Genomic DNA, 24839 nt, shown 5'->3' with positions numbered 1-24839 from the left:
AATCTCCTGTCCTGGGCACTTGGGTTGTTCCCAACTTTCAGCTCCTGTGAATAGAGCTGCCATGAACTTTCCTCCCAGGGCCTTCCTCTTGGAATGTTCAAGAGTAGAGCTTCTAGACGGTGGCAGAGGAGCACATCAAGTTTTAGTAGAGACTGCTAGTGTTTCCCCAAAGTGGTTGTACCACGTGACACCTTAATGAAAAAAGTGTCCATGGGTTCTACATCTTCAGACGTGAATCAAAAATATCCAGAAAAAAGTTGTAGTGGACATATTCAGACATTTTAATCTTGCCATCGTTCCCTAAGCGATACAGCATGGCAACTCTTCACACGGCAGCCACGTTGTCTGAGGTGTTATAAGGAACCCAGAGTACACGAGGGTGTTCGTGGGTGATAGACAGACACCACGACAGTGGTACCGGAGCAGTCAGTGGGCACCTGCGATTGGGCTGGGAGGGTGGGACAGTCCTGGGACAGTTCCCACAGACACCCTCCTGTTAAAACCTGTTCACCATCTTTTTTCCTTAACCCTGCGTGAGTGGATGAGTTTGCCCTGTGGCCTGTGTGCGCCCTTCTTCAGGCCCAGGCTGCAGGGCAGCTGCAGGGGTCCTTCCACGCCCACTCTCACTCCAAGGGGCAGACCACCTCCCACTGCCTTACCACCTCCCACTGCCCTACCACCTCTGCTGCCCTACCACCTCCCGCTGTCCTACCTGGGTCTGCGAGTCCTGGGTACTCCTTGTTGATAGTCCTGGCAAAGCTGGCCTCCAGCTGCTTGATCACCCTGTCGGCAGAGCTGTGGTACACCCCGGCCGGGCCGCAGCACTTGGTCCAGAAGGACAGCAGAGACAGCTTTTTGTGAAACTCTGGGATGGCTGGAAGAGAAGAGCGGCCCCATCCCAGGGCACACGTTAAATGAAGACAACGGAGTTGGGCCCCTGGGTGGGGCGGGCAGGCGCTGTCAGGGCTCTGTTTTGTTGAGGGGTTTGCAGTTGGGACAGGAGTCCTCTGCAGCTGGCTGGTGGACAAGGACAGGAGGAGGAAGCTTCCTGCCCGGGAGCGAGGACAACAGAAAAACAGGGCTGTTTGCCTTAGTGACAGAGGGCACAGCGGCTCTCCCCTGGGGTCACCCAGGCATCTCATGGCCCCTAGCTTACAGGATCAGGACCCTCACTCCCCAGGTTTCCTGAAAGGCATGGGATGCAGCCATGGTGGCCTCAGCCAGGAGAGTGGACAGCAGCGTGCAGCTGAGTGTGTCACTGCTGTACTGCTGTGTGGCTGAGACAGTGGGATGGAGAGGAGGGGACAGTTGCTTACAGCCTGAATATCTGTCCCTGCTCATGCCTCTCAGGGCCCGTCAAGTGCCCTGCTCCCAGGAGCTACACTTGAGGCAGACACAACAGGGAGAACCCCGCAGAGGCTCAGGCCCGAGGGAGGTTCCAGAAGACTCTGTTGCCTCCTTCTGATGTGAAAGTAGAAACTCTTCCCAGGGCCAGACCACAGGAGCGCGAGGCGCCTCCGCACCTCAGTTCAGCTGCCGAGACTCAGAGCCCGGGCCTGTCCTGCAGGCCTCAGCCCACCTCCGTCTACCTCTGCCCCTGGACAGCGCTATGGGGGACTTGGCCAGCTGCATGGCCAGAGTCCTGGTCATCTGTCTGAAGGGGCTCTCCTGGACCTGCCTGGGGTGATGCTGCTTCTGTTCACACTTGGGCCCACTCCCGAGGGAGGCCCTGCAGAAGACGCCAGTGTGTGGGGGCTGACCGGAGCCCGCAGCCCAGACGCCTCCCTGTTGTGAGGCATAGACCGCTTCCCTGTCTTCCTGACACAGCCGGGAGCAGTGGGCAGTGGGTGGGCAGGGGTGCCCGCGCCCCTGCCAGCAGCGGGGAGAGGCAGGACACAGTGCAGTGCCCCTGGGGACAGAGGCTCACCTTGCACGACAGAGCTCAGGCTCCCTGCCTCCTCGTCACTGACGGCCGCGAGTCTCTCCATCACTTGGGTCTGTCTCGAAAGCTTCTCTAAGAGGTTTCTTGCCACAAAGGGGGTTTTGCTGGAGAAGACAACTTGCTGATAAAATAAACAAAACAGCTGTTTCAGCTCCTGCTCCCAGCGCCTCCTTCCCAGATGCGCTGTGGATGCTGGAGGCACTCACGCAGGGCTGTTGGTCCATCCTGGTGATGTCTCCTCTCCCTGCCAGGCACAACAGCTGTCCAAGTCACACCTGGGTGTGCTACTTTAAACTTTTTTTTTTTATTTTTTATTTTGAGACAGGGTCTTGCTTAGTTGCTGGGGCTGGGTTTGAACTTGAGACCCAAGTCTCTGGGACGACAGGTGTGCCCCAGATGCCTGGCTCACTTTATCAGCAGTAGAGCTGCCAGCTACTGTGCAGCTGCGTTCCCTTCTCTGTATCATAAACCTCCTCCTCTTAGAAACTCAGCTCACTTAGGTGGTGTCTCGGTTTGCGAGCAGAAAAAGATCTGCTTGGCAAAATGCAGTCAATTTTCATAGTGTGGTTTTGTTTTTTTGTTTTCAAGATTGTCTAATAACTGTGATTGCAATCTGAGCTCTCTCACCACGCTTAGTGAGTGCTTCCTGTGGGCCTGGCACCAGCCTCCGCCCCATGTGTGCATGTGTTCACGTTATTTGTCACCACCACCCAATGTGGCAGTCCTATTGATGTCCCCATTTTACTTAAGTGATCTGCCCAGTGTCCTAAAAGTGGTGTTTTTACTCATGTGCCCTCACAAGCACAAGGAGGCATAAGAAGGGAGACATAAGTCACTTGGTGTTGATATCCCTTGCCCTTCTGTGCCTCTCAGGACCTGCTTGGCCACCTGCTAGGCACAGAGGAAGGCAGGACACAAGGACGTGCTCCCAGGCTGTGCCCTCTAGAGCAGTCCCACTCTAAACAAATAGCACTTCAAACCAAAAGTCTAGCAAGCATGTGCTAAAGTCTTTCTTGTTAAATGAGTAAAATAGAAGCATATTTATTTAAAAAAAAACATTTATAGTGAGTATGTTTCTTTGGGAAGGCCCATTTTTATCTCTCTATGATCATATACCAAACAAGTGGACTCACCAATTCAGGAGTGAGTGCAAGTGAGTCAGGTTTGCATTCGCCCCTCCTTCAGTGAGCATATTTATGCCCCCTCTTTGTTTTTCTAGCATGGCTCTTTCCCAAAGAAGACTTGGGTTGATCAGTCTTTGGGGGAAAACCTCTCCTGTGATGGAAGAGAATTCTTATGTCTCTGAAAGTAACTATTTTACCTCTAAGAGGTAAATAGGTGGTTTGCTCTGCATGGTATCAGCATCAGCAAGGACAAAGAGATATGAAAACCATCCCATTCAAAGGGTTGGTAAATAATGAATAGCCACAAGTAAATAAAAACGCTTGTCCATTTTGATCAGAGAAGAATATTACACTTTGTGCCAGGATGGTTTTTGGTATCGTGGTTTGTAACCTCGACACCTAACAGCAGAGATCAAATAGCAGGCTGGCCGAGCTGTAATTGCCAGCCAGCTTCCCAGAGTACGCAAGCTGCCTGTGGCCATGGAAAGTTCTTCATAGGTGTGGAAAACACCATCGTCTCCCTCTCATCCCAGCTGTGGCACTGAGGAGGCCATGCTGCCCCAGGGCCGGGGGCTCCCTGACTCTGACCCTGTTCTGCTGCCAGGCCAGCTCCTGCTCCCAAGACCTCAGCTCCTCTCCTGCCAGCACCCTCGTGGGTGGCCGAGCCCCCCGCCCCTGTCCTACCCTGTTCCACATACATCCAGCAAGCTGGGAGAAGAACAAGAGGGGAAAGAGAAGCCACCAGGCAAGGAAGAAGCGTTTAAGTAGAGGCCTTGGGGCAAAGGTTTGTTGGGGCAGCTGAAAGTCTCCTGGAAAGCATTTCAAAACCTCGGCTCCTCTGCTGCAAACCTGCAGGGGCAGAGTTTGAAATGAGAAGAAAAATCAGCTCTATGCTGCACCAGAATGAGGGCTCAGTGGTGATGAGAGGACCAGAGGAACGTGGCTGCCCACTGCTCGCAGGAGTTGCCAGCTCCAGACCTGGGGTAGGGCAGGTGCAGTCTTCAGCCTTTGCTCTTAGCTCTTGCGGGACATGCCTGTGACATTGGTGTCAATACATGTTCACTAATGCTGGCTTTCCCACTCCCTCTGGATGCAAATACCTTTTCCCTTAATCCCAGTCCCCTCATCTACTGCCAAGGGATTTAGAAGAGCCAACATATGGTATTCTACCTGCTACCTTTTAAGGCCTGGGGATCTGGGTTCTGAGATAGGAAACCTGGGGTGAGGAAGGCAGGGCACGCCATCAGAGTTTTTGAGGTGGTTTATATCAGAGCAGGGTTGTCCTCTTATTCCCAAATTCTCATTTCCCTGCAAAACCAAAGCCGGAGGCCTGCTTTCCTGCCACCTAAGCAGCCTGGCTTCCCACCTGAACGAGCTGGGTGCAGTACTGCAGGTGCCGCACGATGGCGATGTCCAGGCTCTCGTTCCCGGTGGTCAGCGGGAGGGGGCTGCCTGCCACGCTGGTCCCCACGCCTGTGTCTTCGGTCAGTGCCTCACTAAGATGCCCCCTGGCTTCTGGGTGAACCGACCTGTAACTGGTGAAGCAGGGGTGGGTGAGACGTGAGCTGTTTCCGTTTGTGTACAGACCACGAGCCATGTCGGCAGGCTGGCACCAGGCACCAGGCCCCCACTGACTCCTCCTTCCCTTGCCTCCTTTGAAAAGCAGAGGGCCTTTCAGAAGCAACCACTCAGCCTGCTGCTGACCGGCCCAGCGTTAGAGGACCTAGCAAATGCACTGCCCTAGGGTCTCCGTTGCGTCTCCAGCAGCGAGCCATGTGCGAGGTGTCTCCCGAGGTCTTTGAGTAGGGCCCTCACTGTGTGTGTGTCCCACTTTCCTGCTCTGTTGACAGGGCGGTTTGCCAGATTTTCTGGCATTAAGTTGTCCTGTGTATCAGTGGTTTCCCAAGAGTAATGGCATTAAGGAATAATCTGTCACGGCCTCTTCCTGGCCCCAGATCAATTGCTTCTTGAAGACAAGGCAAAAAGAGGGTGGCCAGGAGGAAAGAGGAGACGCTCTACTGGGGACAGAAGCTGGAGGGTGTCCAAGTGCTGGGAGCAAGCTGAGTCCTGCCTCCTGCTCTGTGCAAGCCCCACGTCCCCCGTCTGAGGTCTTAACATGATGGCACTGATGTTGTCCCATTTTATTCTTAAAGTGAATCTGTGCTTGGGAGGATGGAACAGGGAGCCTGCAGAGTGTCCTGGTCACCAACAGGCAGCTTCCGCTTCTCACCTCCTGCTCTTTTCTCAGTGCCCACCATGCAGAGACCCCCACCCAGCTCAGCAGCTTGGAGGGCTCTGCTCTGATTCACATTTGCCTCCAGGGGAAGATGCTCAGCTGTGTCCAGGTGGTTGACACATGGTTCACACACACACACACACACACACACACACACACACACACAGAGTTCTTTTGTAATAATTCTGATAATATCCAGTAAGACTGATTGAGTTAGATACATTTAACCTTAATGTTCTGTAAACTGTACAAAAGCAGTAATGTTTTTGTTATTAAATGCCTCCTTTAGCAAGAAGAAAAATAGTTTAGATGGATGCCTGGCTGTGATGTGTCACATAGCTAACGAGTTACAGAAAAGTTTAGTGAGGAAGTATTACGCCAATTCAGTCAAGCTAGACAATACGCAGAAGCAGAACTTAAATATTACATTCACTCATTAAATTTGCTTTCATTTTATTCCCAGTTTGCTCAAGGAATAAATTCTAGTTCTCACATTGTATTTTTCTTTGTTGTTGTTTTTATCTTAGAAAAAAGAAACCTTCTAGGAACAACAGAACCCCAAAACAATAACACCTCCCACAGAGAGAGCTGTAAAGGCTGAACAGAGAGCTTTGAAGATGTATTTATGTCACATTGTCCCAAAGGCACAATGCACCCCTTCCTGGGGGGAGTGTTTGTGTGTCTTTCTCGGTGACTGAGGGGCAGGTATGCCCATGGGGCTTGTCTGCCTTGGTCTGAAATCACAAGATGCCCCCAGGACCTGGCTCTGAGAACTTGGCTCAGCTGCTCCAGGACGTGCTCCCCCAGCCAGAGTGGATAATGGCAGTTATTGGTTGTGACAGGACCTGGAGGAGCTCAGCCACCTGAAGACTCCCTGGGCTGAAGGGGCAGGCAGAGCAAAGCCCAGCAAAGCCAAGGGCCGGGAAGGAAGAGGCTCCTGGTGGGACCGGTCCGCAGTTCTCAAGCAGTGTACCCAGCTGGCTGGCGAGAACTGCACGGCAGGCTGCAGACCACATGCATACGCAGGACACACACGGGACTCATCCAGCCATCCCCTCACTTCTGGGAGGGAAAGGATCTGTTCTCCCTTAAGCAACCCCGAGGAGGTGAAGCTGTGCTCGACTGGCAAAAGGAGCCAAGTGCCGCGTGGGAGCTGTGCACCGGCCCCCGCGGGTGCACACGGCTCCCTGTCCCACTCACCTGCTCCTCTCGGGCTCGGTGTCTGAGAACACCGAGTCAGCACCGCCGCCACGGCGCGCCTCCTCCCCGTCCTCCTCCTCATCAAGATCAGAGGTGTTGAGGAAGTCAAAGCTTTCTAAAGCGCTTTCCACCGTGAGGCTGAGGCTGGAGGACCGGCTGTGGCTCACCGAGGGCTTGCACTGCAAGGCAGAAGGCACCGGGGACATGAGCACACCTGCAGGGGGGAGCCGGCACCTGCCAGAGGCCACACTTCAGCTCTCCTTTGTCAAGCTTTTATTTTTTATTGGCATTTAAAATCTCCACATTCCAAAAAGAAGTACAACCACAGGTAAAAATGGCACAATATCTGGGGTTTGTTCCAAAATGATCCAGAGAGAAACACACAGGTAGAGGAACGGATAAAACAAGACTGGCCATGAGCTGACCGTTGAGGACCAGTGTGGCTGTGGGGATGGGCACATCCACTTCTGTTTGGAATTTTTATAATAAACATTTTTAGAAATGTCAACCAGAAATTTTTGGGAAACAGAAAGGCTATATTCCCCTCTACCTCGTGCTCATCCCCAAATCATACACAGCCAGCCAGCCCCGTGCAGGGTCACATGCTTCTAGTTCCAGCTGCTCGGGAGGCTGAGGCGGGAGGATCACGTGAGCTCACTAGTTCAAGAACAGCCTGGGGCAACACAGTGAGACCCAGTCTCCAAAAAACTAAACAAATCAAAATCCAGCAGATAAAATTTAAGGGACACCAAGTCAGTGCTGATTCCAATCTCTAATTTCAAGCGACCATGTCTTCAAAGTCCTGAGACCAGAGCTGTCTATCTAAAGTACCTGCTCTCCAGGTAGTCCTGGAGGCAAGTCCCGGAACACAAAGCCACTCTGAGCAGGGAGCCCACACTCAATGGAGAAGGCCTACAGCTGAGGTCACAGGCACAGCGTATGGCTTCTTGAGTACCTGGGGCTGAATGAGTGATATGGGCGCGACGGGAAGCAGCCTCGCTTCCCTGAGCTTGGCCTTGAAAGGAACAAGCCCCACAGCCTCCCCGGCCAGGCCCTGGGACGTGGGGCCTGAGACTGTGTGGCAGGACATGTGCAGAAACATGACCCGAAGATGACGCCAGGGTGACAGCCACAGAGAGAGGACAAGGACGCCCAAGGCTCAAGAGGACGCTGGGGAGAACGGAAGGGGTCAAGTCCTGCCAGGGAGGCACGCTGCGTGTCCTCCACGCTGCTCGCTGGCACTGCTCGATGAGTTCCCAGCACAAGGCAGGAGGGGCCTTGCAGGGCTCTGTCTCGGCACTTAGGAGTACAGGGGAAGCGTCTGTCGCTGCTTTAAATCACAGTTGCTCCACTGGCCCTCAGGGATCTCCGTCCAAGAGGCAGCTTCGTTTAGTTTCTGATCCTCAAGATGTTTTAGCACCCTAGGAATGTGGGGCGGGGGAGAGAGAGCTTTGTCCAGCTGATGCTTTAACTCTGGCTGGGTGCCAAGCCACTTGCCCCAAACCCTCTGGACACCTTCAATCTCAAGGGGAGACAGAGAGCTATTTGGACTCGACCCGCGTCTGGGCTCTTCTTTCCTAAGCTAGCTCTCTGTACAACCTGATCTTGTAGAGGATGGGTAGGTTTAGGTATCATCTATAAAGAAGAAAGGGGTGGTTGAGGATTTCACTAGCAAGTTTTAGAACAAATGGAAAGGAATCCATGAGCTCCCGCCTTTCGGCAGACTAATGGTTGCCGTGCGTACTGTTTCTGGATGGACGGAGCAGCGTCCTGGACTCCTGGAACAGAGCTGCGACCCCCACAGGCTGGCTAAAGGCATTTGCTTAGGTGGGGTCAATTCATGCCTGAGGTCTTTTCTTTCTGTGGGCTGGGCATTGAGCCCAGGACCTCCTAAATACTAGGCAAGTGCTCTTCCACTGAGCTACAGCCAGCCCTGTGTCTTAGCTCTTTGGCTCACAAGGCAGAGCCGGGTCAACTGTGCAGAAAAGATGCTCAGTGCGGGATTGGATCAGCAGCCTCCATGCCCAAGGCCTCAGATGGGGCTTTGAGCTATGAGTACTGAAAGCAGATTCCCATGCCCCTCCCTGTTTCTCAGAGCTATGTCCACAGTGGAGCTAACCTGTCACCAGCATTTGAGGACCTGCAGAGTCAGAGGCTAACTAATCACCTAGGAGAGCACAAGTCCTCTCCAGGGCTGGGTCAGTGGGACTCGACAGAGAGCGATGAGAGGGTCAGGAAAGCCATGGCAGGGCCACATCTGAAAACTGCTGCGGCCGCCTCTTGTGGCCGATTCTCAGCCTGCAGCCTCACTTTTAAGCCTGTCCAACAGGACAGGTCCCCATGGAGTTGCTCTTTCAAGACAAAGGATCCAAGTTCCCTTCTATATGCTCATAAAAATCAGAGTCAGAAAGCAAATAATACAAGCAGTGGCAGTGCGATTCAGGGCACAAATTCAAGCTCTGTCTTCATGTGCGGCATTTTAAAAAATGTTAATCCACATGCCGGGGAAGACGGATCCATTCTGATGTAGCAGAGATGAGGATCTTGTTCTCAGACCTCCCACCCAAGAGGAATCCGTCCCATTACTCTTGGCGGATCACCATGGATGGAGAAAAATCTCTCTGGTGAACTCTGGCCTTCCCTGGCTTCCAGAGTGTGATGGCTGACTAAGTGCTGGTCTGGGGTCCCAACTTGCAGAGGGGAGGTTTCTTCTATCAGGGAGCACCGCTGGGGGACAGGGTGCCGTGGCTCTCACGCTGGGGCTGACCAGCTGGGACCCCCACCAGGGGAGGGCTCCTCTATTTCCTGAGAGGGACCCTGTCCAGTAACATCTGTGAGGTTGTACTGGTCACTGTGCCAGCATTTCACGTTCAGGATTAGAATGATGAGCTCTGGGACTAGAAGGGTTTAGACAGTCTTATGAGTTTTTAAATGAGCTCCTAATCAGTTTAGTGAAATTGATCTGTTGTCAGGGAAATAAAAATGGATATGTCTAAGTGGCATCAATAATCACTGCCATTTACATGATGATTACCTCTTGATCTTGTGACTGGATAGGGCTTAGAAGAAGGAGAAGGAAGAGGTGGAGGGGAGGAGAAGAAGAAAGATATGCTATCTTAACAGACAGTTGGTTGAGGACAGCTCTCTGCAAACCTAATCCAATTTCTCAGAAAAGGCACTTACTTTTAGAATATCATCCAAATGCATGACCTCTTGGTTCAGATCCTGAAACTCCTTGTACTTCTCCTTATGTGGTTCTAGAGCAAGAAACAGCCCACTCAGGGCATCCTCCAAGCTGCCATCCAGGAAGGACTCCCCACTGGCTGAGTCCTCAGAAAGCAGACGCTCTGTGGCTACCGGCCCCTCGGCCGAGGTGAGCCTCTTGACTAGCTGCTTTGTGATATTCCCTTCAAAAGTGTCCAGCTCCACAGGCTTGAGCTCCGAGGCCTCATCCGACTCTTGCAGAAGGGCCTCGGCGACTGCATTCTCAAGGAACAGGTGCTCAGCCCCCAAAGCTGTGGGCGCGGAGGGTTTCCTGGGCTCCGCTGGGTCCTCCTGCAGGGGTGACTTGGGTTCCTGGCCTTCTCCCGAGGAGTTCCTGGAAGATGCCGAGCTGCCGTCATCCCCTCCCTCGTCCTGGGAAGGCGGGCTGGTGTGGCTGAGCTCTGCAGGGGTGATGGTGATTTCTGGATTCGCTGAGCACGAGCTGGAGGGAGACTCAGCAGAGCTGCAGGGGAGGGCACAGTCCCCGTTGGGCAGGTCACAGGAGCTGAGGGAGAGTGGCCTTTGCTCCTCAGCTGTCTTCCCAGTTTCAAAGATGTCATCGGGCAGATTCGCCTGAGGATAAAGACAGCCGTTATTTTCAATACAAATGATGCATCTGGTAGGGTTTGTTTTTAGACAAGATGTAAGGAGTCAACATGAAAGAGCTAGAACTTTCACATTATTGTTTTATTTGTGGTGTGTGTGTGTGTGTGTGTGTGTGTGTGTGTGGCAAAAGAAAACAAGCCTTGCAAACTGCCTAGTTGAATTTAGGTGAAAGTTCACAGTGCCTATTCTTAGGTCTGACATTTTCCACAAGAAGCAGTTAGGATTGGAGTGGGATGGTTGCTTGTGTTCTCAATCCCAGGATCTCACAGTATTTGGCAGCCATACTTTGAGTAAGACTATGAATTTTTTCTTTTCCTCTTGGCATCGACCTTAAAGGACTTCCCAACATTCTTGCTACTTTGCTTCAAGGACGCGATGCTTTGTTCTACTTTGGTTCTCAAAAATTATGTTTTGAAAATCTCTACCCACAAGCCCCAGCCTCTTGAAAATGTTTTATTAATTTAGTAAACATGCCATAAATACTTCAAGGTCAACCATACATTTGCATAGCTTCTCTAGAAATGATTGAACAAGACTAAGAAACAAACACCTATCTTCCATGAGGCACCCCCAGGTTCCCAACGTGTCTAGATGCAAGCAGATGCAGGTTGTGTCCCCGACAGGCTCTGCAGCGGGAAGTGGAAGTCACACTGGTGTTGCACTCGCTAAGCCAGCTTCCCCTAGGCTGCATCTGTGTAGAGCGCCCAAATGCCAAATGCCGCTCTGTGTTTTCTAATTATCTAACTCCTTTATCATGGCTGGTTTTTCTGCATTCCAGATTGGAGTTTTAAATCACCTTTGTGTCCATGAGTTCTGCACATGCAGAGACAACCAAACACTGAAAATACTTGAAAAAAAATATGTATTGAACACATACTTTTCTTCTTGTCTTATTCCCTAAACAGTACAGTGTAAGATCGAGCCTTTGCATAGCATCTGATGTTAGAAGTAACCCAGAGAGGGTTTACAGTGCATGGGGGATGTGTGAAGTTACATGCACATGCTACACTGTATCCTGCGAGGGGCTGGGCATCCCTGTATTTTGGTATCCAAGGGGCTGGGACCTGCTGCAGACACCAGGAATGACTGTAAATGGTCATCATCAGGCCAGTGTCCATTTTACTTATATATAAAATGACAATTCTCATAAAACATTCCAGCAAGCCAAACAGGAGTGGACCCAAGACAGGTCACATCTGCTCGCAGAGGTGTCCGTGCCCCTGCTGCTGCTGGACATGCCTCTGCACATGCACTCAGACCCTCAGCAGGCTCCATGTTCTGGCCTTCACAATTCTTGATGAAGGAGAGGTGTAGTTAATGCCCCCTCCCTGCCCTGGGAGTTCAAGCTGAGCATTTCCAAAGCTGCCTGAATTCTGTCTCCAAGTATCACAGTCCTCACAAGCCCCAAGTAAACGTCATTCTTCTGTTCTTGACTTGGTTGACTTTACCTTGGTTGACAGAATGCAACTGAAGCGTGTGTCATGAGGTAAGTGTCCCAGCAGGGGGAGAGGTGCTGCCCAAGAGAGGACCTGCATCCAGCCTTCAATACAGTGAAGGAGAGGATGGGAGAGGACAGGGACAATGTATGCAAAGATACCAGATCCCGGGACGTGGTAAGTTTGGAGGACAGTGGGTGCAGGGTAAGAGATGGGCCTGGAAGGTGGGCTGGGTGGGATGAGGATGGCTGTTTTGGGGACTTCAGGTGCATCCACAAGGCTACACGAGGCTACTGATCTTTAGTAACCTTGCTCCTGTTTAAACATGCTCTGAAACCCTACTGACCTCCCAAACCCTCCAACCCGTGGCGTCTGAGTGTGCATAAGCATGGCATGGACAGTTAGGTGGGCAGCTGAGTGAGCGCTATTGCTTCTTATGTATGACTCCGTGTACATTTCCCCATACAGTCTTGTGATTTTCCTCTGAAACTCCACCAGAGTTTACCCTCATCCTTTTCATCTGTGCTTTTTGGTTCAATGAATAAGATGCAATTATCACTATGATGACATTGCTATTAGCCTGAAGACTTCATCTTCTTCTCCCTGGACATTCAAAGATGACTTCATGTGTCTGAGAGGAACACAATATTCCATGTATGTACAAGTACACATGTATTCTCTTATGACACCATGTGTCACTCATATAAAGTAAGAAGCCTGCTGTATCCCTGTTTCTTCTACTACAGCATTGAAGAATTAACATGCTACGATAAACCAAGACCCACAACCTCTTTAGATAGACACAGTGCTAGTAAAATCAGTCTAAGTCCTTCAAAGACTTGAAGGCCAGTCTTTGAAAGGCTGATACTTTCTGAAATAAAACCTCCTTTGCTTTTAAGGATAGCTGTGCTTTTAAAAATAAAAATCTGGTTATCATGGATATCTTTGCCACAGTGGAGAAAAATCACAGCACAAAACAGGGCTTATCTAAGGAGAATTCACACAAGTTGCATGCACAGCCAGCCTGGAGAACAACAGGGAGGTGAGAGAAGACACGCAGGAAGGCTGGGGTGGCTCAGGGCCAGAGTCCTAGCTGCAGCCGAGGTCCTGGGTCCAACCCCGGTGACAGAAGAAAAAGAAGGGACATGCAGAAGCATCATGCAATGGGCCCCTGAAGTCACGAAGTCAGGCACATCACCCGGGCAGGCCACACTCACATAGAACTCTAGCACAGCCATGGGGCTCAGGCCGAGGGAGGGCAGGTCCCTGAGAGAGCGGCTGCGGTGCAGCTTGGCAAAGAGAGTGTCCCTGGAGGCGCTCAAGACAGACAGCCACCACGGCCTGTCTGCAGAGGGACGCAGCCGGCTCCTCTGAAGTCAGAGTAGGGTGTAGGGCGGGGTGAGTGGAGAGAATCAGGTTACTGCGTTACCCTAGCTTGCTAGCAGGTGGGCCGAGGCCGGTACCTACGTCCACTTCTCTCAATGACTAATGCTAGAGAACCTTTGGAACGGACTATCCAGTATCGTCCAGCAGTAGGTAAGGACAGGGAGGGAAGGAGAGGAAAGACCAGGGACCACTGTACATGGACCATAGGCAACGGGGGGGTGGCTTCCTCAGCCAGCCCTTGACTAGGAAGACCTTTAAGAATCGTGTGAGTAGGCATTCCTGAGAACCCCAACACCCGCCGCTGGGCATCTCAAGTGCTGGGCACAAGCACGATTCAGACACAACTTCTACTCCAGAGTCACATGGAACTTACAAAGAAGGAGTGGTCTTTGAATGTGGGCGTCTCCGGGGTGCCCTGGCTGTACATGGACATCCTCCTCTGCAGCGCTGCCGTCTTGTTCCCCGCACCACCCGAGGATGGGGTCGTGTCCTCCACGTCAAAGGGACTGCAAAACAACAGGCAGCTGCCCGTTAGTCACTTGTGACCGCAGGACTGCAGGCCAAGAGAGCACCTCTTTGAGGTCACCTCAAACCAGGGCACTGGGCTGGTTTTGGCCAAACTGTTTGTCAGAAAATAAGCCAAGAAGAAAGAAAGTGGAGCAGAGGACGGAATTCAGAGCTCCCTGAGGGACCACAGGTGGTCACAACTGTAAGCACCAGTTCCCTCCTGGCCTAGGTGTGTCTGTGTCCTCGTGACCTAGAAACGTGGACTCACTAAAGCTGGCTCCAGTGTAACCAGATGTTGGGGAAGTTGTGAAAATCCTCGAGCTCTGTCAGGCCAGACCCTGAACAGTTCGAGCCAGGAACAGACTGCTGTTTGATTCTGATGAAAAACTCCAAAACAGAATCCCACCACTTTCAGTCGCTAGAGCCCCCCACGACGGCAGCCTGCTCGCGGGGATGCTGCTGATCATCCTGAGGCCCTAATCATCCAGCAGGATGGCCTGCTCTGTGAGGTCAGTGGCCAGGAGGGCAGAGCTGGGCAAAGGCTGGCTCTGCTTCCTAGAGAGGCAGTGGGGTCTTGGCCATGTCCACCCTGACTCCAACGTGGAAGGGAGGCCCCGAATGTCACTGGGTGGGCCAGTGACATGACATCCAGTGTGGACGGCAGGAGGAGACCCTGGAAAGCCACCTGTGAATTTTACAAGAGCTGCCTCTTGCCTGTGGAAATGCTCTATTTCAGTAAAGGACGCCTAGAGGGCACTTGCAGTCCTCCAGGGCAGCGGGAAGTGAAGTCCGTGGGTAAGAAGGCTAAGCAGGGACCGCCTGAGGGCAAAGCCTCCCTCTCGGGACAGCTTACTGTAGCTCCCAGTGGTTTGCTTGGGAGCCATGATACTTGGTGTCTCTGTTTGCAGGTGGAGAGGGAGGGAAGAGGCAGAGTAAGAGGCTTAAGGTAGGGAGAAGGGGAGGGGAGCAGGCCACGGCCAGCTTATCCACAGGCCCTCACCCAGCAGGTCTGCTGCAGCCCCTCGGTCTGCTCCAACAGGCTCCCTGCCCTGCCGACGTCCACACTGGCCTCCCAGCACCTGCCAGCACACGCTGCCCCAGGACGACAGGAAAAGGGCAACTTACTACCAGGTGATTTCCAGGTTCAGCTTGATGGTTCCGAGGTCGTTGATGTCCACGGCCACCACTTGCGGTCGGGCTGCAAACAGCTCTTTGGTCTCACAGGTCACGCTGCCCACCAGGAGGTGAGTCGCCAGCCCTTTGAGCTCAGTGACCTGGCAGGAAGACAGACAGAGAGAACAGGGAATGGGCTCCCCCTTTTCCTTTTTCTGCACCAGCTGGTGGCTTCTTTCAGAAAGAGACGGTCTGCAACCCGAGGCAGGCATCTCAAAAGCCCATCTCAGGGCTGCTCTGCTCACTTTCTTACAAGGCAGTGTCCTTGTCACAGACTTGTGGGGACAGGAGCCTGTGAGATGGCAGAAGTCTTAGGGAAAGGTCGCCCCTGATGGATCGTCCAACTTGGCACCAGGAAGACCACAAGAGGCAGGGGCAGTACTGACCTTGATGGAAATGAACCCGACGATCAGGGGCAGGAAGACGGTCTCCTCCCCATCCCAGCTCTGTTTGCCGTTGACCTCTATCTTGCCCTTCAGCTTCCACCTCTGCCGGCCGCACTTCATGAAGACCTGGGGGCAGACATGCCAAGGCCTCAGGCTCCACTGCCCGGCTCGCTCCCCAACACCAGGACAGGGCGGGAAGGCCCGCCAGGGCGGCCCCCCATCACCCCAGCCGCCTGTCTTGACCATGACTGGGGAAGGGACATGTTAAAGGGGGCACCTCTGCTTCCCCAAGACGAGGCCTGGAGGGTCTTCAGTAAAGTCCTGGCCCTCGCCCTTGGGTCCCCCCTCATTTCTTCTATGTCAGTAGAACAGCCATGGGACTAGTCCTCCAGGACCCTGATCCTCCAAGAGACCAGAGCCCATCCCTAAAACCTGCCTAGAGACACCTGCCCCTGGGTGACGAAGCAAGCCGGCAAGGCTGTGACCCACACATGCTCTGGGGAGGCTGTGCAGGCTCTCCCTGGTCAGGCAGAGGGCACTGGAGGAGGTGGACAGATCATTACATGAGGTCTCGAGAAGGGGAACACGGGAAAGGACTTTGTACTCCGTGGAGTTGGTGTTTGTATGGACAGGCCTGCGTTTCTATCCTTCTTCAGTCATTACACTTAACAGGTCACGGTCCTGGATTAGGTCTTCAATTAGGGGGAAAAAAGACCTGCTACGAAGTACAATTCTGGGGCATGCGCAGAATCTGAACACAGACTGTATAAGAAGACAAGAGCCAGAGTGAGCCACACTGGGAGCTGTGCACTGCTGTGCGGACCATCCTCCCACTCCCCGGAGGACGCCAGGCGGGAGGGCCAGGCGGGAGGCTGGGCTAAAGGGCCAGGCTGGAGGGCCAGGCGGGAGGCATCCTACTCTAAAGCAACGCAGCTGAATCATAGGGGCTCGAGGGCAGCAGTGATAATTAAGCCACTGTGGCACAAGGTTAAAAGAGGGGAGTCCAGGGAAAGGGCAGGGGGCAGGTCTGGTCTTCGCCCATCTCCAGATCTTCTCATGGGCTTAGAATGTTTCTCCAAATAAAAATAAGAAACACTCCAGAAGCAAAACAATACCACTAGCCCTGGCCCCTCAGGTCTTCAGTCCCCACCTGTGGATCAGAGAATACTCACTTCGTACTGGTCTCCAGGGCAGAGGCGCGCAAAGCCGGCCAGACCTGCAGGCAAGCAGTTAGGACGTGAGGTGCTGAAAGCGTATCCCCGAGGCCCGTGCCGCACACGGAGAGATCCAGGTGCAGTGCCACACTTTGGCAAACCTCAGATAACATTTTGGGGGCCATCTGCAGGGAACAGCTTTTTTGGGAGTCCCATCTATGGTGGCTGGAGGGACATTCCTTGATGGGGGGGTGGGAGAGGGTTTCTGGGGCAGGGACACTGAGTTCTGGGCACCTCGGCAGGTTCCAGGGTCAGGGCATTAGGGCCCGAAAGACACCCTCACTTGTTTGTGTACATGTTCCCATGAAAATAAAGGGTGTCTAGTCTTCCTTCCTGTTGTGAGATGGAGGTTTCTTTGGGCTTCCCAGTTAAGGCTCCAGCCCACCCCTTCCTGTTCCCCCGTCCTTCCCACCCAGCACCCTGATGCCACCATCTACTGCATTATGAAATCGCTGCATTCACACAAACTAGTGATTAAGACCAATCAAACCAGCCCTCCACCTGGCAACAACCTGCACCCGCAGAGGGGAGAGGTGGCCTCCCGGCTTTGGCCATTTCTGAAAGGACCTGCTCCATCTGAGGCCTGGCACACTCTCTATCTGCAGCAGCAAAACCAAATGTCAGCAAGCTACACGGCCCCTCCTGGACGTCCGGGAACGCTGGCTCTGGCCAGTCTCTTTATTCTTCCTATCAATATGTACTGAGAGCTTGCTGTGGGTGAGGGTCTGCACCACGCATCAGGGTAACGATTTGGAAATCAGGAAAGATTTCCCAGATACCCACAGTATGGAACAAAACACGGTTAGAGCAGGCGAGGGCCTGCGAACTGGAAGACGGATTAAAGTGAGGCTCCTTTCTGTGTTACCTATCAGCTAGCCCACCGTAGATAATTCACCTAACCCTGTTTCTTCACCTTTAAAATAGAGATAACAATGTCCACCTTATAAAATTGTTGGTAAGGAAACAGATGGTATCTGGCACACAGTAGGTGCTTAGAATGTGGTAAGGGTTACATACCCATGTATTAAGCACACGATGTATACTATTCATTTAAAAGATGGGCTCTCCCCAGGCACAGTGGTGCATGCCTATAATCCCAGTGGCTTGGGAGGCTGAAGCTGGAGGATTACAAGTTTGAGGACAAGCCTTAGTAACTTAGTGAGACCTGGGCTCAAAATTTAAAAAAATAATAAAAATAAAAAGGGGATGTAGATCAGTGGTAGACCACACCTGGGTTCAATCTTGAGTACAAACAAATATGATCTGCAGCAAATTAATATCCATCAGGGAAGCACACAGCAAAGCAGAAATGACAAAAGATCTTTGCTTTTTTCCTTATTTTGTGTTTTTATGAGAATGCATTCCTTACATAATTAAAATAATAAAAAGAGACAGACTGCCTTTCATCTTCTGTAGGACAGTCCCACGAGGAGAGTGGCAGTGACAGCAAACTTTGTCACAGCAAGGTGGGCCTTGCTCTGCAGGCAGGTGAGGCTGGGCGAGGGGCCTGTGCGTTCTACCACCCTTTTTTCCTTTTTGGGAGGTGCTAGGAATTGGACCCTGGGTCTCAGACATTCTAGGCCAGTGTTCTACCACTGAGCTGTGCTCTCAGCCCCCAGAGTATTTCTGAAAGGCCTACTGTGTGTCAAGCCTGAGTATGGAGCGGGAGAAAGGCGCGTCCCAACCCAGGGCACGGAGCTCAGGGCAGAGGCTGATCAGTAATCCCAGCTCCATCTGATCAGCTGCTCTGGCTTCACTGGGCTGCTTCCTGCCAATCATAAAGCAAAGCCTTTATACTGACAGGGACCCAGAGTCTGAAAATTTTAATCAAGGAACTAAATAAATCCAATAGAAATGGGGAAAAAAATCTTTGTCACTTTTTAACTTTCTGGTTAAAAATATCTGTGATAAAACTTCCAATTAAGGGCTGAAGTTGTGGCTCAGTGGCAGAGTGCTTTGCCTAGCACATGAGAAGCACTGGGTTCAATCCTCAGCACCACATATAAATAAATAAATTAAATAAAGACATTGTGTCCATCTACAACTACAAATTTAAAAAATTCCAATTAAAAATTTAGTACAAATGTTTGCAGTGAAGTTTTAATAAAAGGCAATATTTGTAATTAAAAAATAAGGCAGAATGCAAAGTGTCATGAAGAGTCTTATCTCAACTACATATAAATGTATCCAAAGGAACAAATCTAGAAAAACTGACCAACACTTAGGAATAACTATCTCTGGCAGGTGGAATCAGGGAGAAAGTTAAATATTTGATGACAAATATTTGATTCCTTCCTATTAAATATGTAATTTCTATTTGATTTTCAAAAGATCATGTGATTGGGTTGGGGTTGTGGCCCAGTGGTAGAGCACTAGCCTACCATGTGTGAGGCCCTGGGTTCAATTCTCTGCACCACATATAAATAAATAAAATAAAGCTCTGATGACAACTAAAAAATTTAAAAAAAGAAAGAAAGAAATGATCAAGTGATTAATTATTTTGTAACAAAAGATATAAAAGAGCTACTAACATATTGGTAGTCAACATAACACATGGAAAAGGCTTGTTGGGTATTTATGATCATTTTAACAAAGTTTAGTACTGGGTAGAGCAATTATGTATATTTTTAATTTATGGGATATATTTCTCAATTTTTTTGGGGGGGTATGGGGATTAACTCAGGGGCACTCAACCACTGAGCCACATCCCCAGTCCTATTTTGTATTTTATTTAGAGACAGGGTCTCCCTGAGTTGCTTAGTGCCTGCTTTTACTGAAGCTGGCTTTGAACTCATGATCTTCCTGCCTCAGCCTCCTGAGCTGCTGGGATTACAGGCATGTGCCACCATGCCCCGCTTCTCAATGTTTTAAAAATTATAAGGCACAACTTTCAAGTCGCTGCAGAAATTCAAGAAGACACAAACATCCTGTTTCTGTTTATCCAGTGATTTCTCAGTTGCAGCCTGAGAGGAGATGATTTTGATGAGCTGGTAGAAAACAGCCCTGTGATTCTTAGATCCGTAACACAGAAAAGATGTCCAAATAACTAACGGGTCCCTGCTTCCTCTGCCTCCTCACCTCGACATTTATAGTCTTTGTATTCTGGGTTCTTTTTGCATTCAACATGAATTTAGCCATCTGAAGAACACAGGGATCATGTTACCAGGTGCCTCTCCTTTACCAAGAGCTGGGTAACAAAGTGAGACTCTACAGGACATGGCTCTTCCACCCCACTGATGGGCTGGGGTTAAGACAGCAAGGGCTAGAGAAGCGCTCAAAGAACCTGCTGTTGCCAGCAGCCGTCAGTAGGTGGCAGCAACTGACCAGCTTGTCCAGTGCACCGAGCCAGTGGTCCATTCAGAAGAGCTTTTATTAATAGTTAGAAGGTGGCAAGGCAGTTAGGACTTAACTGAATTAAGAGCAGAATTAAAGAAACCCATTTTCACTAATAATTTAGGGCCCTTAGTCTTTAAAAAACATACTTCTGAAGGAAAGCATAATTGGCTGCCTTTCACAAATCCAAAGCTTGACATGCTAATTCTAATAAAAATCCAAAGTGCTTTTAAAGAAAAGCCTGCAAATGAGTTTGGGACTAATTCATAGCCTGTTTATGTGTGCAACTACAATAAAAGCTTGGTTAAAAAGAAACTGGCCCGCTATGGTTGCTAGATAAAGGTGAGGAAAGGGGAAAATCCTTTGACTTTTTCCCCCTTTCAATATTGCCAGAAATTTCATATCTGAAGACCTTAACTGAGAGGGAGAAAGGTACACAGTGATGACTTCTCTTACGTAATCCAAGTTATTAAGCACTTTCCTGGAGCTGCTTGCAGAGGCGGCGCAGAGACTCGGATTACAGCAAGGACGCAACAGAAAGGAGGCCGTGGCCCTGGCCAGAGCTCCCTGCAGCTCTGCCTGTGGGTGCAGGTGCACTCGAGTGGCAGTGGCAGCACGTGGGCTGTCGGCTCCTGGCACACTCGGGCACGTGGGGCTCCCGTTCCCAGTCAGGAAAGCGGAATGTTTTGTTTCTCCTCCTGCAGTTTGGGGATCACTGTTGCACTCTGGGAAGTTTTCCTCAGGACCACCCTGAGGCCATCTGGCATGAGCCCCGAGGGGTGAGTGGAGGGAGGCCTCGGCCCAGGGGACTTGTGAGCACTGCACCCTCTCCAACCCTCTGCAGCTTCCCCTGCTCCTGACATACTAGCTCTTCACAGCCTCAGTGGAGGGTAGGAGCCACGGGGCGCCGCTGCCCATGGGTGGCCAGAGCTCAGACGTGGATGGGCCAGAACGCCTTCACGGCTTCTCCCGCTTGCACCAGGATCTTCCTCCTCAAGAGTCACCCTTCCTGCCCCTGGAACACTGCCCGTGACTGACGGCGGCTCCGCGTCAGCCTTACTGACTTGCTGACCAGCTCTCCGGAGGCCCACTGGGCCCCAAAGCTGAAGGAGTTAGCCCAGACTTCAGGACACGTGCTTGGAACTTAATTAGCCTGGGGTCATCGGGAAGGAAACCAGTTTTCCCCAAGGAACCTCCATCCTGGTCCCCCATCTCGGAGCTAGGGCTCTCTCCGCAGGGGCATTCCCGGCATTTCAGAATCTGGCCCCAAAGAACTGCCCACGCCTCCCAACAAGCACTCTGCTGCCCAGGTCTTTTTTAAGGCTCCTTCTTCTTCTGTTTTTATTTATTTATTTATTTATTTATTTTTTACTGGGGATTGAACCCCGGGGCATCCTACCAGGGAGCTACAAACTCAGTCTTTCTTATTTTTTATTTTGAGGCAGGTTCTTGCTAAGTTGCTGAGTCTGGCCTTGAGCTTGTGATCCTCCTGCCTCCGCCTCCTAAGTGGCTGGGGTTATAGGCGTGCACCACTATGTCTGTCCTGTCATCTTTTTTTTTTTTTTTTTAATCATTGGTCCCTTTTAGCTGCACATGACAGTAGAATTCATGTTGATAGAACCGTGTCCTGTCATTTTGGAAGCAGCTTCCCTACTTTGGTGAGTGCTACTCCAGTCCTGCTGATTCTAATTCACGGGTGACACTGTGAAGCCTCCTTCCGTCCTCCCCACTCCTCCTGCCTCCCCTCCGGCCTCCCCAGCCATCTGGTCCTGTTATTGGTCCAGCTGGTCCTTTACTCCATTGAATTAAGTGCCCTGGCTCACGTCTCCACTTCCCAGGAGCTCTTGTGGAGCTCAGGCCAGGGACCATCATGAGGTGCCCAGGAAGCACTCTCCACTGTGGGTGTCACGGGGGCCCTGCCCTGGTTGTTAGTGCCTGTTGGGGTGAGGCAGGAGGGGAAGTGGGAAGGGTGTGGTGGGAGGAAGTCAGGGTTGCCAGATCTGAGGGTATCGTGCAACAGCTTCAGTTGGTCGATGCCTGCGTTGGGGTGGTTATTTTTACCAGAACGAGTAACAGAAGAAATCCACCCTGGCAAAGAGCTAGGATTTCTTGGCAGCAGGCGGGGCTTCCCTTGCCCTTTCTGCAGGGAGGGGTGGGTATCTACAGGGCGTTACCCTCCAAAGGCTGCACAGATGTGGCCTCCGGCTTTTATGTTACATTAGGAAAGCAGAGGTGACAGAAGTCCATCCCTGGGAAAGCAGAGTCAGCCTCAGGTCTGAGAGCCTTGGGAGACACCCCTGGGCCGGGCGGGAGCCATGCCCACCTACCTAGCTCTGGTAGCAGCAGGGTGATTCTGGGGCCTCTGGGGTGGAAGGGCCCCAATGCCACCCAGGGCTGTCAACCAGCCCCGAGGACCATGTGGGTGGGTGGGCAGCCCCTCCCTCACTCTCAAGGTGTCTGTGTGGGGTGGGGAACCTCCCCTAGCAGAGACCACCCTTTGAGCAAGAACTACCTCACAGTGTGTGGCTGGGCCGGGGCAGCAGGAGCTAAGAGCCTGGAATTCAGTTTCAAGTTCAACACCGACTGTGTCACTTCTGGGACCAATCACTGAAGCTCCCTGAGCCCTCATTTCCCATGTATGAAATGAAGACATTTTCCCTCTCACCAAAAATGGAGGCTTCAGGTAACAGTGAGTATCGGAAACAGGAGCAGCAGGGCCCACCCTATGCTGGTGCGGCGGGTCCACAGGGATGGCGCTGGCTGCTGACATCAGCATCCCCAAAGTTAAGAACATCCTGTAGGACCCCACCCCAGCGCCACGTGCTCTGGCTTTCTGCAAGGGGCTTTGAACTACTGACTCAGGTGGAGAGCCTGGAAAGTCCCCAGGAAAAGAACAGAACTGAAAACCCGGACAGGTGCAGACGCCCGAGGCTGAACAGGATTCAGGGGTTCTGAAAACAAGTACGCAGCAGCACCACCGGGGAGCTGAGGGCCAGGGTGTACCCACTCAGAGGTCCTCACTCCACCCACAGGGCACAGTGCACCTCCAGAGGTAGGAGATTCCTTTGTAAATGAAGCTCTCCTGTTGAGCACTCTTTAAAGAAGTCTGCCTTCTTAACTTCCCTAATTGCAGAAAGTAGACAAGAGGGTGACTAAATCCCCATTAACAGCCCAGGGATCAAGCTACTTAAAAAGCCCAGGAGAAAACAGAAGGCTAAGCACCAGCCCTGGGCTGCAGTCAAACAGAAATGGGCCTCCTGCCTGGCCACTGAGCTGTGGATCTGCTGACCCCTGGGCCGGTTCCATCTGTAGCCAGACCTCCCTTTTGTTCTGAAGATGCTGTGGTATAAATCAATGATGCTTCTTCTAGAATGGAACTTTCTGGAATGAACGCCACAAAGGCGCGGTCCTCTGTGACTAAACGATGGGTGGTAGTTTACAGACACACGGGAGTAAAGGAGCGGTTCAAACCACACGGCAAGGAGGCCAGCCGGCAAGTCTGGAGTAAGACACTGGCCCAGCGGGGTCTTCTACCAGACCACGGAGGGGAAAGGGGGCATGGGTTCGTTTCAGATTAAAGGAAACCTAAAGGTATACCCACCAACTAATCATGATGCATGGTCCTGATCCTAACCCAAGCAAATTGGCTGTAAGACGACTGGGGAAATTCAATAATGAAATGGATTACCATCGGGCCTGTTGACTTTGTTAGATGTGGTAATGTGACAGGACTCAGCCCACAGCTATAATAAGATGGCCCTATTCTTCAAGACATGCACACTGGAGTACCAGGGCAGCCTGACAGAACTAGGTTTCATTTCATCAAAGGACTTCTGATTCATCAAAGGGAAAACAAACACAAGAAAACAGATCAGGCAAAAGTCTGCTAATTACTAAATCTAGGTGATGGGTGTATGTTTATGAAGGTTCATTGTGATGTTCTCTCCACCTTTGTGTATGTTTGAGGTTCTCGGATAATGAATGTACTTTTTTAAGTCTGAAGGTAAGACTCAGGACCAGAAGCACGGATATGCTAACACTGTGGGTAGGGCTGAGCATGGGCGGCCCTGTCTGTATAAGGAAACAGGAGCATGTGTCTCAGACCTCAAGGACCTCTGCAGAGTACTCTCCCTGATGGGAAAGGATTACCTTTCATCTTGATGGAGAACTCCCCCAGCAGATTCTCCAGCTCCGCTTCCAGGGCACACATATTCTGTGGGGCAGAAAACAGAGGGGCATTAGAGTGGCCTTCTTTCCCAGGCACTCAAAGCAGAAGTCATTTTAATACACAGCAGGCCCTGAATGAATGATGGGAGTGGCACAACACAGCCTTTGAAACATTCTTGCCAAATGTTTAATCTGAGGCTAAGCAGGACATCCAGGCATTGATGAACAAGTCCAATTATACCAAAGACAAATTCAGAATGTGGATATTCTATGAGAACTGGCTTGGACTCTCTCTCTCTCTCTCTCTCTCTCTCTCTCACACACACACACACACACACACACACACACACACACACACACAAAGTATCATGGGGAAACAAATTCTAAAGAGAGGGAAGAGACATAGTATCCAATTGTAATACCTTGACCTTGATTACAACCTGATTTGAAAATTAAGCAAATAAACTAAAGTAGCTATAAAAGGCATCAATGGGCTTAATAGGAGAAACCTGAAAGTGGACAAGATGTTAGATAATTTTACAGGAGGACTGTCAATTTTCTTAGTTGCAATGGAATGTGGTTATGCAGAAGATGCACTGTTACTGTTAAGAGATCCACGGCCCCTGGGTTCAATCCCTAGCACTGCAGAGATGCAGAGAGAGACAGAGAGAGAGAGAGAGAGAGAGAGAGAGAGAGAGAGAGAGAGAGAGAGAGAGACAGAGAGAGAGACAGAGAGACAGAGAGACAGAGAGAGAGAGATGCCATGTGTTAAGTGGCCTGAGTTACCTATTCTACAGCATACATATTTGAAAACATAATGCTGAATACCGTACATAAAGTTTTTACTTATCAATGAAAAAGATTT

The 24839-nt window shown here is 51.2% G+C and overlaps 1 protein-coding gene across 6 annotated transcripts in view; it reads right to left on the bottom strand.

The window, feature by feature from the left end:
- RIPOR2 (RHO family interacting cell polarization regulator 2) overlaps window positions 1-24839 on the bottom strand; it is a 94829-nt gene that overhangs the window by 9670 nt on the left and 60320 nt on the right. For 2 of the 6 annotated variants that reach the window (XM_081295127.1, XM_081295130.1), the window contains exons 8-18: window positions 23957-24020; window positions 16433-16476; window positions 15261-15386; window positions 14827-14975; window positions 13568-13700; window positions 13026-13178; window positions 9686-10339; window positions 6503-6681; window positions 4433-4601; window positions 1928-2063; window positions 713-874 (exon numbers count right to left, since the gene is read on the bottom strand). In XM_081295127.1, coding sequence (XP_081151253.1) covers window positions 713-874; window positions 1928-2063; window positions 4433-4601; window positions 6503-6681; window positions 9686-10339; window positions 13026-13178; window positions 13568-13700; window positions 14827-14975; window positions 15261-15386; window positions 16433-16476; window positions 23957-24020 — 1969 coding nt within the window. Of the gene's footprint in view, window positions 1-712; window positions 875-1927; window positions 2064-4432; window positions 4602-6502; window positions 6682-6710; window positions 7924-9685; window positions 10340-13025; window positions 13179-13567; window positions 13701-14826; window positions 14976-15260; window positions 15387-16432; window positions 16477-23956; window positions 24021-24839 lie in introns of those variants that run through there. The other 4 variants (XM_081295128.1, XM_081295129.1, XM_081295131.1 and 1 more) reach the window with 4 other exon arrangements.

This window comes from Spermophilus citellus, assembly GCF_964194105.1.
Source record: "Spermophilus citellus genome assembly, chromosome: 5".
Classification (NCBI taxonomy): domain Eukaryota; kingdom Metazoa; phylum Chordata; class Mammalia; order Rodentia; family Sciuridae; genus Spermophilus; species Spermophilus citellus.
Note: the sequence above shows the minus strand (reverse complement) of the source record. Positions and strands in the feature narration are given on the sequence as shown.